Source organism: Ambystoma mexicanum, chromosome 3q (genome assembly GCF_040938575.1).
Source record: "Ambystoma mexicanum isolate Mex_15411 chromosome 3q, UKY_AmexF1_1, whole genome shotgun sequence".
NCBI classification, from domain to species: Eukaryota; Metazoa; Chordata; class Amphibia; order Caudata; family Ambystomatidae; genus Ambystoma; species Ambystoma mexicanum.
In genome coordinates, this window is record NC_090926.1 from 67,962,217 (window position 1) to 67,979,650 (window position 17,434).

The window sequence follows — 17,434 nt, forward strand, 5'->3', positions numbered from 1 at the left end:
GCAAATGAAAGGGATGGTGATAGATGGTGAATTAGGTGGGGATGGGTGGATTATTCTGTGCATGGCAGAGTGAGTGAGAAGGTGAGAAACTGAGGAATTATTTGGTGAGTGAGACTGTGGGCCTCATTACGACCCTGGAGGAACGGGTTAACGGCGCTGTAAAAGGTGCTGGCGCCGAAGGGGCGTGGCTACGAGGGCCATGTAGGAGGACGTGATCTGGAGGAGCTCCCGAGATCCTGAAATGATCCGGGCATAAAAGTGCGCAACGATGGGCCGATGACTGCTGAAAATACACATGTCGGTGTGTGAATGAGTGGACCACGCTTGGTGAACTTTTGGAAGGTGTAGGAGGAACGGCGGCAGAGTTCTGTGCGGAAAAGACAAGGAGCGCTGGAGACAAAAGACGACACAAAATGGCCGACCAATGTCCGGAACAAAGGAAAGAGCAGGCCACACGGTGATAGAGCGGAAGAGGCGTACTGGGTGCGCTTTTGTCACTTGTGCAGAATACAGGTCCTCTGGGTCATGTCTAATAGAACGGTGAGGCCGAAGGCGAAGCAGCCCACCCTGGACGACTTTGCTAAGTCGTCCCCTGGTCAAGAAAATACCAAGTGCAAGGATAAGTCGCCTGCAGGCAGCATGATGGCAACGGGCACCAACCAAGAAGTCCTAGCTGCGATTGCAGACTTACAGGCGGCCTGGGAAGCCAAACTCGAACTAGCCGTCACTGAGCTGAAAACGGCACTGGACCTTAAGGTCGGAGAGGTGCAGGAGGAAGTTAATCTACTCCGGCAGGACGTCAGGGCCCTGGCGGAGCGCACGGAGACCCTTGAGAAGGAAGTGAGCCCGAGTACCGCGGATTGTGCCTCCCATAAGGCCGAATTGCATGTCCTGATACAGAGAGTTGGCAACTTGGAGAGCAGAGCGGAGGAGGCGGAAGGACGCGCCCGACGAAACAACATCCGCCTCGTGGGCCTGCCGGAGGGATTGGAGGGCCACGATCCCACGGAGTTCATTGAGTCCATGCTACTGCAAGAGATACCCGGAGGAGCCCTATCTCAAGGATTTGCAGTGGAACGGGCACACAGAGCTCTAACAAGGAGGCCGCCGCCAGGAAACCCGCCTAGGCCGGTGATAGCCAAAATTCTTAATTACCGGGACCGGGAGAGGATATTGGAACACTTCCGCAAGGGAGGAACGATTATACGAGGAGCGGCAAACATTACGGCCTACCCGGACTCTACCCTGTCTGTGCAACGTAGTCGCATGAACTTTGGGACGGTAAAGCGAAGACTGAGAGAGGCAGGCCACAAATACATGTTGCTATATCCGGCAAAATTGAAAGTTATACATAAACACAAAACTTTGTTTTTTGAGACCCGGAGGGTGCCATGGGATGGCTCGATGCGCAGGGATGTCCCCAGGAGTCTGGAGTTCGGACAGAGAAAGAGCATGAAAGAGATAAGTAATGCACGAGGAGGATGCCACAAGATGGCGCGGCACGGACCCATGGGACTTGAATATAGTCATTTGCGCAACCTTCAGCAGAGAAGGTCAGACTGTTACACTAGATGTTATGAGCACTGTAATTATTATTGAATTAATGGGAGCCTTGCAGAGCGGATCTCTTTACCCCACAGTATTCTTAGTTAAGTGGCCATTAGGGCGACTTCACCCTGCTGGGCTCTGGGCATTGTTTGGTGCTTGCAGGGCTAGATGTGGGGGTGCCTGAGTTCCGAGAACGGAGCTGGGCAGCAGTTGGGGTGTGTGGAGTGGGGGAAGGGATGGGGGGAGGGTGGGGAGGAAAGTTGGGAATTTGTTGTGTACATAGTTATGGGTAGTTTGAGCTTGTACAAGAAGCTACAAGTAAAGGCGGAGAGCTGTGTCTGTGTCACGTGGGCTGAGGGGATTCGCTACATGGAATGGAGGAGGACACTCATGAGCTATGGGGGACCTTAAGATCGTAACATGGAATGTCAGGGGACTCAACAGTTACTTAAAGAGAAACAAAGTCATGATGTACTTGAAAAGACAGAAGATTGATATTGCGTTGTTGCAGGAAACACATCTGACCCGGCAAAAACTGGAACTGGTGGGGAAGAAGTGGAGAGGTACTGTAGTAGGCTCTCCGTATTCTGCCTACGCTAGGGGAGTGCTGGTCTGGGTGGCACCGCACGTTCCGCTCCAACTTACACAAGAGGTGGTGGACACGGAGGGGAGGTTGGTCATATTAAAGGCTTTGGTGGAGAATAGAGAGGTGTGCATTATAAATACGTATGCCCCCAACCAAAATACTGCGGCATATTTTAGGAACCCTGTGTACTTATCTGGGCGCGTGTATGGGAGGAGCGGTTATTTGGGGAGGGGATTTCAACTGCGTGCTCAACCCCAAGGCAGATAGATCCGATGATAAGATTGATAGGCCCACCCCAGCAGCCAGGGCATTGCAGGCATTACTTGACGACTTCGGGCTGGCAGATGTTTGGAGGCTGAAACACCCTAATGAAACACAATACTCGCATTACTCAGCCCCGCAACAACTACATACGAGACTTGATTATTTTTTTGCCACGCCAGATGTGGTGATAGAGACCACCCAAACAGACTACAGAGCGAGGGTCCTGTCGGACCACTTGCCTCTGGTTCTGAGCTGGCAATGCTGCCGCCCCAGGGCGTGGATACCGACGTGGTGCCTCCGGGCAGAGGCACTCCGGGACTCGGTCTTCAGGGAAGATATCAGGGATGCGATCACACAGTACTTTGAGAAAAACACAGGCAGTGTGGACTCAGCGTGCACGCTCTGGGAAGCCTTTAAGGTGGTATTGCGGGGTGCTGCTATTGCTAAATCAAAAGGCCTACAAGGTGGGGTCCTAACGGAATTAGAGAAAGCGGAAGTGAAATTGGAACAGGAAAGCAACAGGGCAGGAGGGAATGCGGAACTTGTACTCGAACTACAGCAGAGGTGTGCAGAGCTATGGGAAAGGCTCTGCAACCTTAATTATAAGAAGTATGTTGAGAGGCAACATGCAGGTGGGGATAAAACTGGCCGCTTGCTGACGTGGCTATACAAGAGCGAAACCCCCAGACCCCCGATTAGGATGATAACTAGAGAAGACGGGGAGGTAGCTGACACCCAAGAGGGAGTCAACGAGGCATTCTTAGACTATTATAGGACATTATATGAGGACAGAAGAGGGGACAACCGAGAGGAGATGGGAGAAACTCTAAAAGACATGGAATTACCTAAGATTAGTTCTGAAGAAAGGGAGGAGCTGGACGCACCGATTACCTTAGAGGAATTGGATGAGGTGGTGAAGCAGCTGCCCACCTGTAAGATCCTGGGCACGGACGGATTCCCTAGCGAGTTTTATAAAACATATAGGGAGGAAGTACTCCCCCCTATGCTAGAGATGCTCAATGAGTCTTTTGAGATGGGCCGGCTGCCTGAGTCGCTTAGAGAAGCGTTAATTGTGCCGCTTCCTAAGCCCAACAAGCCAGGGCATAGCTGCGGCTCCTATAGGCCTTTGTCAATGTTGAACCAGGATAGCAAGATATTGACGGCGGTCCTGGCCAATAGGCTGCTTAGAGTTATTAGCAAACTGATACACCCGGACCAGACAGGTTATGTCCCCAGCAGAAATATAACCCACAACCATAGGCGACTCCACCGGGTGATTGAAGAGGGGAACAGGAGCGAGGGGGAAATGGCGGTTGTGTCCCTAGATGCAGTCAAAACTTTTGACTCAGTGAGGTGGCCATTGTTGCTAGAGGCCCTGAAGGAATACGGGATAGGGCCGGGCTATGTTAGGTGGGCAAAATTACTATACAGTGAACCACTGGCCAGGGTGCGCACAGGATCGGTGATATCTGAGAGATGGCAGCTTAGTAGGGGCACCAGACAAGGGTGCCCCTGGTCCCCGATGTTATACATTCTAGCCCTAGAGCCCCTGGCAGTGTACCTCAGACAACAATATGACATGATAGGTATTGAGGTAGGGGGAGAGAAACATCTAATATCCTTGTATGCTGACGATTTACTACTATATTTGAAATATCCGGAGGAAAATCTTCAATATATTCTAGAGGTTATGTGAGGTATGCAGAACTGTCCGGCATAGCGGTGAACCCCCAAAAATCGAGCATGTTCCCATTGGGGAGCTACAGTGGAATCCCTCTGGAGCGGTTGCCAATGTTGTCAGTACCATGGGCGGTTGATTCCTTCCGCTACCTCGGAATAGATGTGTATCACACAGTAGAGGAGGAACACTTGCGCAATACCGAGGTGGCTGTGGGAAAAATCCGAACAAGTATGAAGTTTTGGGAGAAGTTGCCGCTGGCGATGATGGGACGGGGGGCGATGCTCAAAATGGTGGTCCTGCCCAGGCTGTTACATTTCTTCAGTAATATACCGTACTTGATACCCAAAAAGTTTTTTGTCAAACTGAATAGCATGTGCAGAGACTTCCTATGGCATGGCACTCGAAATAGAGTGGCGCTATGGAAGCTGCAGAACGTCTATGACAGAGGGGGCATTAAGCTGCCAAATTTTGAGGCCTATTATGTAGCTGGCCAGTTGTAATATGTAACCAAATGGCTTTCTGATGAGGTAACTCCTGAACATATGTTGTTTGGACAGGACTGCACTCCGTTCTACCTAAAGGAGATTATTTGGTTGCCTAGACTTGAAATGAAAAAACGCCCGGGTATGCTGTTGCTTGGGTGGAAGATGTGGCGTAGAGTATGCCGACTGATGGAGAACCCGTACCCGTGTTCCCCACAAGTGCCGCTAGTGGCCTTAGCAGGGGAAGACAACCAACTAAGAATGATAATCAGGACCTATTGGGAATCGGTCGGGCTGATCACATTGGGAGATGTATGGCAAGAGAAGACCATTAAGGATTTCGAAGAACTGGGGGAAGAGGCAGGCTTGCACAGAGGCCAATATGTCACTTATTTTAGGCTAGTCCAGATTATTCGTAAAACCTGGCCAGAGACGGTACTGGCGGAGGAGCCAGACGCCATTATGGGGACAATATATGACACATCAGAAGGAGGTCACGAGATTTCTAGATTGTATGAGATGGTGATGACCCGGGTGGGGAAGGATTTGACGCATTTGAGGCTGGACTGGGAAGTAGAGGTGGGGGCACAGATGACCGATGGGATGTGGGAGCGTGCTATGGGATATCACAAGAAGGTGTCCAGAAACGCCAGATTGCAACAAATACAGTTATACATAACGCATAGAGCCTATATGACCCCGAAGAGAATATCTAAGTTTGTAAATGCAGGAAGACAAGCATGCCTAAAATGCGATAAAGAAGACGCTGATATGACACATATGTTCTGGTCTTGCCCAGTGATTGAAGGTTTTTGGGGGCAAGTGGCACAAAAACTAGCGGATAAAGGGGTCACGCTCAACATAGATACAGCCTGGGCCTGCCTGTTGGGAGGGTTTCCCAGACCACGGAATACTAAACATGTTGGGAAACTGAGGGACATGGCATATGTGCTTGCAAAAAGAAGGATTGCCATGGGCTGGAAACAGTGCCACAAGCCACGGGTTGATGTATGGTGGCGGGATTTGCAAAAATGGGCCGAGGCTGAACGGCAGTATGGCAGGAGGCATGTAGCAAGTGCGGGGAAGAAGAGGTGGGTAACCTGATGGCATGAGAGTGTTAATAACAGGACTGTTTGGCACAGTAGTGGATTCCGCAGCTTCGGAAGAAAGCGATACCAGGCCGCACGCAGCAGATACAGAATGAGAAACGCAAACAAGCTCTTGAGGGGGGAGGGATTGGGGAGCAGTAGTGCGCATTAAATGATGTTCATGTGTCTGTCGCAAATAATGCTGCTAGTTTGGTTTGTATTGTTTATTTGTTTTTAAAATAATAAAAACTTTAAAAAAAAAAATTAAAAAAAATAAAAAAGGTGCCGGCGCCGTCAACCCCGTTCCGCCACATTACGAGGTCCCCTCGCAGGACATGTTAAGCACGCCTGAAAAAACCAGGCGTGCTTACCGGGTCCCGCGAGAGGAAGAGGGAGCAAACAACGGGCCAACTCGTAATGGCCCGTTGTTTGCTCCCTCTCCCATTCCCATTCAGCCCTATCGGGGCTGAAATGGGAATGGGGAAGGACCGGGTCCGGGTCCTTGGAGGGAGGAATTACCGGGCCTTCCGAACTCGTAATGAGGCCCTGTGTGTGACAGAGTGACTAATGAATGTATACTTTTACTTTATTTCAGTTTAGAAAGGGATGGGTTGCTGCCCCATCATAACATTAGGCATTCTGAGGGCTTGCTGAGAAATGTTGAGACAGTGGGCATGTTTATTGAGCCCAATACCCAAATAAGTATCTGTAACAAAAACGTGCGTCAACAAAAATGCTGGCAAAAGTACTGAGCAGGAGATAAACGAGCACCAGATAACCAAACACTGAATATTGCAGTCCTATTTATGGTGTAGCCGCTCAATAACATTAGTAAAGGATCCTGATCTAACTTATGGGACTAAATTGTAGGGAAGCAGGTAAGTGGCACCATGGTCAATAATGCTTTAAGCAATTCTCAATATCTTTCTACCTTCAGCATTTATTCCCCTGGCCATCTTTAATGCTTTGATTGACAGACAGGCTTCAGAGGAGGTCTATATCTGTAATTACTGGTCCACTTTCAAGAATCTGCTAATAATTTGGCCTGTCTTATGCATTGCTACAACCAATCTGCCATCTTCTGCGACAGTGACAAGTCTACCTTGAAGACAAAAACGCAGAAAGCTTAAGCAAATAGCAAGATTTTAACTTCTGCCTGCCCCATATTTACGGACTAATCTGTAAAGGAAAAGGAGTACCACGCTCAGCTATTCTTTCAATAAATAAGGAGAACTCACCTCTACTGACATATGTGGTTCCTCCTCCAATTGTGTTTGGATGATCCTTCAAATTCACCTCAAACTCTTGCTCCATCTTTGAAGAAAACCCTGCATAGAAATAAGGAAATTGTGTCTTAATAATGCCAGATTATAATAGGTATTGTAAGATATTGATATCCGTCAATACAGCAATTTGTGCAATTTTAAACTTGGTTACCACGTTACTTGTTATTCATTCTCGAGTTAAATGGCTTGACCCTTTCACACTCAATCTACTGTATCATTACAACCATTTTAGTTACAACAGCTGGTAAGATCAGACAGAGTTCATCTGAACCTCGTTCATAAAGAAGGTCAGCAGACATGTAGTTCTTCCTAGCATTGCCATGTACAGCGCACACTTTCCTGCTGATTATGTAACTTTTTGAATGAACAGTGCTGTTCTAAGCAACACAAGCCAACCTTGGGTCCAAGGTTGATGCTGGCAACCTTGTTATCCTGGAAAAAAAATGTCCAACTTTTTGACAAAGCAACTAAACTTAAGTGGTTCCATCTCTGCAGAGAGCTGAAGGAGCGAAAATGCCTGAATTACCACTAATCCTCTTTCCATGTAGTCCTACTCCTGCCTGTCACAGTCCTTAAGGGGAGGAGGAGGAACCCACATCTGAGACACGAACCGTGTTGTGTTAACATTTGTTAACACTTTTCAGAGCCATCCCTGCTCACAGTTCTAACTGAGGTATAAAAGAGGTTGCCACACCCAGCAACCTCCTGAAAATTACCCATTTTGTACCAAAGCCCTTGAGACTGACATAGGAATTCTACCAGTGATATCCAGACCTAGACTTTTGACCTCTCCGAGAAGAGACAAAACACCTGGTATGAATGGAAAACACTACCAAAATCTTCCAGATAGCAGATATATGACGAATTCGGAAGACAGCATAGTTGCAGCCAGGCCCACAGCTTTAAGACGACCCAGAAGGTACAATAATCCTAAAGATGCATTTGTCAAATTGTTATCAACAAAGGCAGAATAGATCTTCTGGGAGAGCATTTGGCCTGGCTGCGGACTCCACAATAAGACAATGAAGACCTGGACCCAGGCAGCAACATACCTTAATGGACGCCCAATCCTGGGAAGTAGCCACATCAACTTTATTTACCTAGGAAGGTGCCCGGCTGGAGAAACCTGTAGTCAATGAGCAGATCAGGCACGTCCCACGTGCAAGGATTCAATAAGTAGCAAAAGGTCTTCCAGTTCAGGAAGGAGCTCAAGACCATCCTCTTCAAGGAATGGCTCATCCCTAACACCTAGGTCTACACACCATCCACTCCCCATCATACCCGAGACGGGGTGATTTGATCCCCACTGTTAGCTCCCCTGGTTATTTGTAAATCCATTGCTTACAATGTTCCTCCCTCCCCTGTTGTTAGATCTCCACCCCCTTGTTTCTCTGCTGCCTAGACTTGTTCTTCCCCCTATAACTGTAAAGCACTCAGCTGCTTCCCAAAGCTACGTCTTGCGCTCAATAAATACATAGCGATATCTAGAGACATTTTGTACACTGAAGCCCTCAAGATGGCCCGTACTTTGGTAAAAACATGGAGACCTGGCGTCTGCAGGTTTACTCAGAGAATGGAAACAGTGGCCCCACATTGTGAATCTAAGATATCCTATCATTAGCCCATGAAATGTGCACTCTCCACTATCCATTGGTGTGTGAGAATTCACCCTTAGCAAGCAACCCATGGTGTGATTTCTGCATGTGGAGAGCTGGCATTCATGCCAGAAGATGAGTAAATTATGCCTGGCTAGTATATTGCAAATGGATCATTTTAAAGCTACTTGTATAGCTTGATACAATTATAAAACAGGTTCAAAATTGCTAGGAGCTATTTAGCTCCTACTTCTATCTAAGGAGAGCCTGGTTGTCTTGACACCAACAACTACCAGGAGCTACTTTTAGCTCTCCAGGCCAGCTGGTGACATACACACATACCTATGTGAAATTAACTTTGAGTATTTGGGAACGTTTACAAAGAAGCTTTAGGGCAAATCTAGAACAAATTTTAAGCAAAATAAAAGTCATACATAATGGACAGTAATTGTTTCTCATATGTAAGATACATTGCCGGTATGCTACCCGATACTAAGCTAGTTTTTGTCATGACCCGTGGAACTTGCCCCTTCTGGACCTCCTGGTCCTTATCACGGCGGGGCTTGTATTCCCTGTTACGCCAAACATGGCCGCAACAAGCGTTTAGCCTCACACCAGCGTTCACGACGCATACGGCATGTCCTATAAATTGGCCACGCCCCCGCGGCCCGCGCATCTCAACGCTATCAATAGGTAGTGACTCGACGTGTGTGTGCTGTTCGGCGATTCTTCTTTCCGAGATCCTGGTTTCCTTCCTCCTTCCTTCTCCCTTTCCTTCTACTTGACTCCTGGAAACTCCATTCTTAGCGACTGCTACCTACTTCCCTGGACATCCTGGAACAACAACCTTCCCGGAACTCTGAACGCGCTCTGCAGCCGGACGAGACTCGAGCGAGTCTATACAAGACCCGATCCGTCCACAAGAGGAATCCTCCCACGGAACAGAGCCAGAAGCGATCCCAGGTGAGACGGCGGGAGATTTATGACAGTTTTAGCTCCTGCTTATCCAATCTCAATTTCCATCCCTGGAACATGGAATTCTGTAGCCAAATGATGCATCCCCCTCATACAAGTACCAAGACTAAGGGAGATCATGATCCCAGAATCAAAAAGAAATCCGAGCATAATGAATGCATGTCAACAGAAAAATACATCTTTTACCATAGAATGGAAATAGAGTATAGTTAATCTTATAAGAAACAGAAATGCAATGTGCCTGATGTATTGACATGGACCTCTTTGAATGTGGAAGATCAGAGACTTGATCGTCAAGAGTAAACCATCTAGGGCTCCATGACCTGACATGCTGGCTCGATTACTTTAAAATATGATCCTGATCTAAGGGCCAACATTCTATTCCACCGCTTTCGGGAAATATTGGCTACTGGTATCCTTTCATTGTCCTGGAGCTTGTCCTATATCATTCACATTCATAAGAAAGGGGATTGGTCTAATCGTGCCAATTACAGACCAATCACTCTGTTAGATGCTATAAGCAAGACCTCTGCTTCAAGGATCTTAAAGGAACTTGAAAAATGGATGGATAAATTAGATATTCTAACTCAAAAACAAGTGGGATTTAGCAAACATGTGTGGTCCTCCCTTCATGGCTTTATGCTAGAACATATTTGTGCATCTGTTTCCTGCCCCCCTGCATTGTTTGAGATTATCTTGCTTCTTCATCGAGACACTCAAGTTCAAGTGAAGGTGTCCAAGGCTGGTGTTCTATCAAGAGCAATTAGGACTCATAAGCGAAAACCAAAAACCATGGGCTCGGCTGTTGGAACTGCCCGTCTTGAACTTAGCCCTTATATCAAGTACTTGGGATTTAACATATCTAATAGTGAGTTCCAATGTGCCTCACGGAAGCGCTTGCGAGCAAAGTAATACACTATGATAGCCCAGCTTAAGAGAGTATGGGTATCAATTTGTCAATTTACGCGAATTCTGCCTTGTACACATTTTACATTGCCAAAGTGGTACCTGTATTGATATATGGCCCAGATGTACCACTAATTGATTTAGGCCCATTTTTTTTAAAACTCAATTTTTATTAATTTATTTGTAATTTGCTGACACCTGCCGGCATCAGGGCGCACATTAACGGAATGAACAACATAAAAGGAAACAGGACAGTCAGAGTAGAAGAATTACTCAAGTCTTCAAGCATTTCCTAAAGACAAGGAGGTTCCTTTCTTGATGCAAGTCAATAGGAAGAGCGTTCCATGCAAGTGCTTCTTGAACTGGAAAGGAACGTCCATTCCCACTTGCCCGCTTGGCTCGAGGACACACCAAGCGATTAGTGTTGCAGGAGCGTAAGGATCTTTTTTTGCTTCATACTGCGCCTAACCTTGTTTAAGATAGGACAGTGCTGCACCATAAAGGCACTTATGTATCTGTCAATATCCCTTGTACTGTCCCCTGAATCACTGACCACCTCCTCCTCACCTGTGTCTCAAGAACTGGTTTCGGTGTAGGTCTTGAAGGTCCTTCTCCTGCTGCGGAAATCTCTCTTTTTTGTAGAAAACAGGCCTACCCCGGGAGGAAGCCACAGTGGACACTGGTGAGACAGTAAACCTGGGGCCACGCTTCTGGGATAGCCGGAATGGGGAAAAAGCCATTGGTGGCGTAAAAAATTCCAACACAGAGATTTGTAGTCGACTGCTTCCAATCACTCTTGGATAAAGTGTGTGCTTGACTTAAGTAGCATTTACTCGAGGAGCGAGCTTCGCAGAGGGCCGTGGGCAGCCAAGAACAGAAGATGTATGCAGTTTGTCGCAGGTTCTAGGGAGATGAGCCTTGCAGAGAGCCGTATGTAGCTTGTAACAGGTCCCAGGGAAGTGCGCCTTGCAGAGAGCCATGGCGGGCCAAGACGCGGTAAGAGAGACTGAGGAAAACGAGACAGCACAGGGCTGCCGGATGGAAACCCGGAAGGCGGTGAGAGGCACGGAAGTCTGGCATGCAGCACCAAAGGAGCGCTGCGACAGAGAGAAAATCCAGAAAGAGAAAGGCTGAAAAGAGGGGAAAAGGGAGGAGAGCAATGCGCCGGAGAAGGCAAGTCAGAGCAGGGTCCGGAGAGAGGTAAAGGCAAAGACGCCACTGAGGTGTCGTGAAAAGAAAGACAGAGAGAGAGAGAGAGAATAAGAGAGAGAGAGAGAGAGAGAGAGAGAGAGAGAGAGAGTTCCGGTGTGGAACGCGAAGAGGAGCACTAGCGTTGGGAGTGCAGTAAAAGGGTAAAGGCAACACTGCGGTTGCAACGCAGTGAGCCGATGGGAGTGTTGGAACTTAAAGCTCCCATCGGCGGCCATGTTGTAAAACAACTCGATTGCAGCTGTAGAACATGAAAACACAACGTAGGGGCACAGTTCAATGGCGGCACAACTTCCAATGGTGCCACAGGCTCCAGGAACGTGGGCACATGACAGCATCAGAGAGTATACTTTGAACTGTACTCAAACAGCTACAGGAACCCAGTGTAGGTTATGGGGATGTTCTTGACAATTCTAACTGCTTCATTCTGTAGCACCTGAGGTCTTTGAATAATGCTTCTACAAGCACCACTCAAAAGGGCATTGCAGTAGTCAATTCTGGGCACGATTATAGCCCTCACTAACAGCATAACAGTAGTCTAAGTTCACACCAATGTTTAACCATTATGTCAACAACCCCTCTAACCCACCCCTTTTAAACTATACTAAACAAATACAACCAGTGGTGGTGCAACAGAGTTCTTCCCATTTACAGTCAAGCTTTCTTTTGAGGGCTCTCCACCCTGTCGATGCCGTTACAACCCCCCTAAAGAGGACCAAAACGTTTCACAACAGAGCAGACATCAAATAGTTCTGCACTCTGTCCGATACATATTCGTGAAATAGGAGCCATACTACAAGGAATTTTTGATATGTGCCATTGGCCAATGCACACACCTTCTCCATCACCATGATGACCCACATTCTGACCCACCACATAGCCACAATTGGGCCCTGCTCTGTTTTCGAACCACGGGCTAATTTAATTCTTGCTGCCACTAGCATGGGAGTAATAAGGGTGGCACGGGCCCAACTAGCAGCATATAGACCCTCCGCCACCACCCCAGTATCACGCCCATCGGCCTGTGAGGTAGTTGTATGTCCAATATGTCCTTAATACGGCTCAGAATCTCTTTCCAAAAAACGTGTGCCTTTGGGTAAATCCACCACATGAGACCCAGGTTCCCAACCTGCACAAAATTCCGCCAACACAGGGGAGAAATGTCAGGGTTGGTGGAATGCAATCGGTGCAGGGTCATATAGCACTGGAAGCATATCTTATATGCAGTTCTTTGATGGTTATATCTTTGGAGCGCTTAAAAGGGTAGTTCACTCAAAAAATGTTATGGTTTAAAAAGGATTGGCCATAATGAAAAATGTATATAAAATTATTTTTATAAAAAGTTCCTATGTAAAATAGTTGGGAAATGAGCCTCAAAGTTCTGATTTTTAAAGACTAGGAGGCATCCATTTTATGAACCGAAGCACTTGTGTGTTTCAGTTAAGATCTGCTCTTGTGACAAAAACCAAGCAAAAAGCCCCTTACTGGGAGCTTTTGCTTATTGCTGCCAGAGAACTCAACAGTTAGTAAGCCGAAATGCCATGGAAAGACCGAAATCTTATGGGTCATGTGCAACTTGTACAGTGAGATCTTTGAGGCATACGGGTAATTGACAACGAACTTCAACCTTTCAAGAGTGAAATTACATGCTTACATGACATCACTGGGTAGCCCTGGTTTGCAGGTGCAGTCCAATACCAGCACCTTGCCAGCAAAATAACTTCGTAATGCTTGGGGTGGCGCAATGATGCCAAGGAACCAAAGCACATCATTATCACTTATAGGCTTTGGTCAACCTTGGCCGCCTAAGTTGGATTTAAAACACCAATAGCCAGCAGAGGTGCCCCAGTCGCGTAGCCCCAGCCAGGGTTTCTTTGGTAGCAAGTCCGACACAGACATAGACACAGTCCGACACAGACATAGATTCATCATAACATTGCCAACACTTAAATAGTGCACTTTACGATTTGGCTCGCCTCTAATCGCTAACATGTCATTTTATTGTCAAACTCAATATCGACCTCAGGAGCACTAAAAGCTGAGAGGACCTGGTGGAATTAGAATTGTAAACTTCAAACTATATGATAATCTCTGCATTAACACATTAGTCCACTGAGCTATCAGCATACGCGTGGGGGAAAGGTGATGAGAAGGGAGGGGATTCTCTACTGATACACTGGGGAGAATTGGCACCAACATGCACTTAACCCTCAGATGGCTGTGATGTGGTTTTTCAAAGAATAATTGTAGTTTACCTTACCAGTTAGGGATGTATCACACCCTAATCACAGCTGTCTCCGAGCCACCCCCCCCAGCGCGAGAGCAGTGCCTAATTCTTCAAATCGCGTTATCGCATTGTTTCGCAATTTCCTTAGCTGACATTTTGCAAAAGCTTACAATAAACACGTCTCTTTGAGACAGTTTAGGAACTGGGCTGTGGGTTCTAGTGTCAACCGGGAAGGGAGGTTGCTTGGTTCAGGAGAGGGGGCTGTTAGAAGGGTGCTCTCAGCTAAACTAGGGTGCTGCCAGCAGGAGAAGAGGGGGCTATGCTGTGAGATAGAAAGGCTACTGCCACTTAAGGGCGAGAGGTGGTGCTGCGTAGTAGGAAAGGAAGGGGCTACTTGGAGGTATCGGAGAGGGGTGCTGCCAGGTTGGTTGGGGAAAGGGGTGCTGGTCAGCAAGAAAAGAGGCTGCTGAGAATGCTTTGGCTGCAGTCCAGTAGTTGGTATCTACGGGTTAACGGGGGGCTGCCCGGTTGGAGGGTAAGAGGTGTTACCTGACAGAAGGGGCTGTTTACTGTTACCGGGGTACTATTACATGCAGGTGGAGGGAGGGTTGTTGCCTTGTAGGAAGAAGAGGGGTATCCATTGTTAGCAGTGAGTGGGGGCACTGTCTGCTAGGAGTCGGTGGTGCTTCATCTGCTAGGAGGGTAACATCGGTGCTCTTTGGGGCCGTTATTGTGCTACTGCCACTATTCTGCAATGCTGAAAGTGCCCCTGGGAGTGTCCCCGGCCTCCGCACGGTTCGCTCCCTCTCAGCCGCAGGTGAAGAAGGTGATTCCGTTCTTGAGTATTGCCTTGTCCAGTCCGCAGCTGAGGGCTGTGCCCGGTACGTACTACACCCAGATCTACCCGCAGCCCCTAGCGCGGTCGCCCCTGGGCGGCTGCCTCTACACCACCCCCAATGGACCCGAGCTGAAGCCCCTGAGACTGGCTTCTGGCCAAACGGAAGCTGGACTTGGAAGGAACTGATCGATATATCCTAGAGTTTCGCACTCAAAAAGGGAAAAGCCAGACTGGGATTGCGGGCAGGCCTCCCAACCCTAAAACCTCAAGGTCCCACCGCGAGAAGACCCGCTATGATACCTCCCTGGGCCTCCTAACCAAGAGGTTAATCCAGCTCCTGAGATGGCGTACTGGACATGAACTCGGAGGTGCTCGAGGTGCAGAAGAGGCGCATCTATGACATCACCAACGTTCTGGAGGGAATCCAGCTTATCCGCAACAAGTCCTAGAACAACATCCAGTGGATGGGCACAGGCCTCTTCAATGATCCTAGGTGGGCACAAAGTCAACAAGTTGTCAAAGCTGAAGCAATTCTTGGACAATCTTATCCAGAACTGCACCCAACAGCTGAAGCGTCCGACAGAAGATGAGGAGAACCAAAGATATCCTTCTGTGTGTTGTGTTACTAATTGGTGGGTAGGAGCTTGGGGATCATTTGGCTGGTGCCTGCAACCCATCAGATCAAACTGCCATTCCAAGATGGCAGCGGCGTGGGAAGGACGTGTGTGAGGAGAGCTCCGTCCTTCCACCCATAGGCCGCGACAATAAAGCCCATCAACAAGGCTAGTAACGGTCCTCGCGCCTCCCGATAGAAGAGCGAGAAATAATATAAGGTCGGAGCCCACCGAAATCGGGTCTGACAAAGACGGGCGGAGAGCACAACGAGGAACCGCGGCAAAGAGAGGCCCCCGGCGACAGAAGGTGCCAAGAGGTGGAGAACGGCTCTGGAGGAAGTGGGGCAGACCAGCGAGGCCAACGCCTGGACCCCCCAATAAAGCACAACCCTCTTCGGGGGGGCGTGGAGGCAGCGGACCGGCCTGGTACGGCCCGCCGGGACTTAGTGGGTGAGCGAAGGGACCATCTGGGCTCCCTCCAGCAGAGACACGGGGAGAGGCAGCGACGGACGCCAGTACGTCACGGGACTCCTCCGGTACTCGGTGTGCCCCACGAGGACGAAAGCACGGAGAGGCGAACGCCCCGAGGGAGTCCCGGGGAGACCAACAGCTACCCAACAACGGGGTATGGAGTGGGCGGCGGAGGAGCGCCGCTGAAGGATAAAAAATAGAAAACGTAGCTGCAGAACTCACACGGACGAAAGAGAGCCTAAACAACGGAACTCAGCGGTTAGAGGATCAGAGTAACACCCGGGCACGGAGCAGAGCAGTACAGGAGGCCAAAGATGCCAATTAACAGGGAAAACCCGATCCCTGCTGATTTAAGATAATAACTTTAAAGACTGGCCTGTGGGGCAAAGCAGAGGAGGAGGAAGAGGAAATAAGTGTGGAGTAAATATAGGAACAGATAAAATTGAACGTGAGGGGCACTACAGAACCCTAAGACCTCACAAAGACAAGACGGGAATCCCGGGAGGAGGCAGTATCATAAGCGCACCAGCACTGCGGGGCTGAAGACACCCCACAACCTCAGCAGTCACCCGGGTGTCGGAGCCCCTTAACAGCACCTGCATCCAATAGTGAGGGAGACAACACCAGGGACACCGAGCATTCAATGACCCATACTGAATCCACGGAAGACCTGAGGCCTGTAGACACAGCCCCCTGAAAGCCCCAAAGGAGTCAGGGGCAATCAAAGTGCCCAAGGGACTCACAGTACAGACTAGCCTAGTACCAGGGAAGTACCCAGTGATCAAAAAGGAGACCAGCACCTATGTCAAAATCTAGGGGCAAACCTGCACATCTTTCCCAATCGTCACTGCAGGGGAAGCAGGATCAGCGCCTCCCACAACTGTGGGGGACAGAAACAGGCACCCCCACGGGCTCAATGAGAAGGAAGAATCAAGACGGACAGGCGGCCAAAGCGGGATCAGGGGCCGAGCTCAGAGATATGGCTACAAGAGAAGACATGAAAAAATGGTTTACGGAATTTCAGGACCAGTTCATGACCGGTATGCAGTCCCAATTTGAGGCTATGAAGACAGATATGAAAGCAATGGTGCAAGAACTTAAGATGGAAATTGCTTCAGTGGGGGAGAGAATGAACACCCTAGAGAAAATCACACAAAACCTGGACGAAGAGGCGAAACAGCAGGCAGAAATCCAAGAACAACTGCTGACATGGACTCACAATTTAGAACTGCAATGTGAAGATTTAGAAAATCGCTCAAGGAGGTCGAATATAAGGATTAAGAATATGATGGAGACGGTGGAAGAGAGGGACCAGAAAGAAGCGGTACAACAGGTATTCAAAGATATCCTTGACGGGAAAGAGGAAGAGAAAATAGCAATAGGCAGGATTCATCGAGTCGGGCCAAGAGGACAAGAGAACCGGGAGCAAGACCCTGCAACGTCTTGGTGGCACTGACCTCTTATCCACAAAAGGAACGTATTCTTCGGCGAGCCAGGCAATGGACCATATTCGTATGAATGGGGAAGGCATTCAACTCTATCAGGACCTGGCACAAACCACTCTGCAAAAACAGAGGGAAATGGGACCAGTGGTAAAGGAGCTAACGGCAAAACAAATCAGATACAAGTGGACGTTCCCATTTGGCTTGCTGTTTATGTGGGAA

General features: G+C 48.6%; 2 protein-coding genes and 1 pseudogene across 4 annotated transcripts in view; 2 read left to right on the forward strand and 1 right to left on the reverse strand.

Moving 5' to 3' along the window:
- Positions 1-17,434, forward strand: part of LOC138582141 (zinc finger protein 567-like) — a 428,111-nt gene that overhangs the window by 103,921 nt on the left and 306,756 nt on the right. The window lies entirely within an intron of this gene.
- The window catches only part of LOC138582138 (zinc finger protein 883-like), a 115,840-nt gene that overhangs the window by 63,072 nt on the left and 35,334 nt on the right, over positions 1-17,434 (reverse strand). For all 3 annotated transcript variants that reach the window (XM_069653151.1, XM_069653150.1, XM_069653149.1), the window contains exon 2: positions 6,888-6,977. In XM_069653151.1, coding sequence (XP_069509252.1) covers positions 6,888-6,963 — 76 coding nt within the window. In that variant the 5' untranslated portion in view covers positions 6,964-6,977. The remainder of the gene's footprint in view (positions 1-6,887; positions 6,978-17,434) is intronic.
- Positions 14,602-15,970, forward strand: LOC138447934 (transcription factor E2F2-like; annotated as a pseudogene).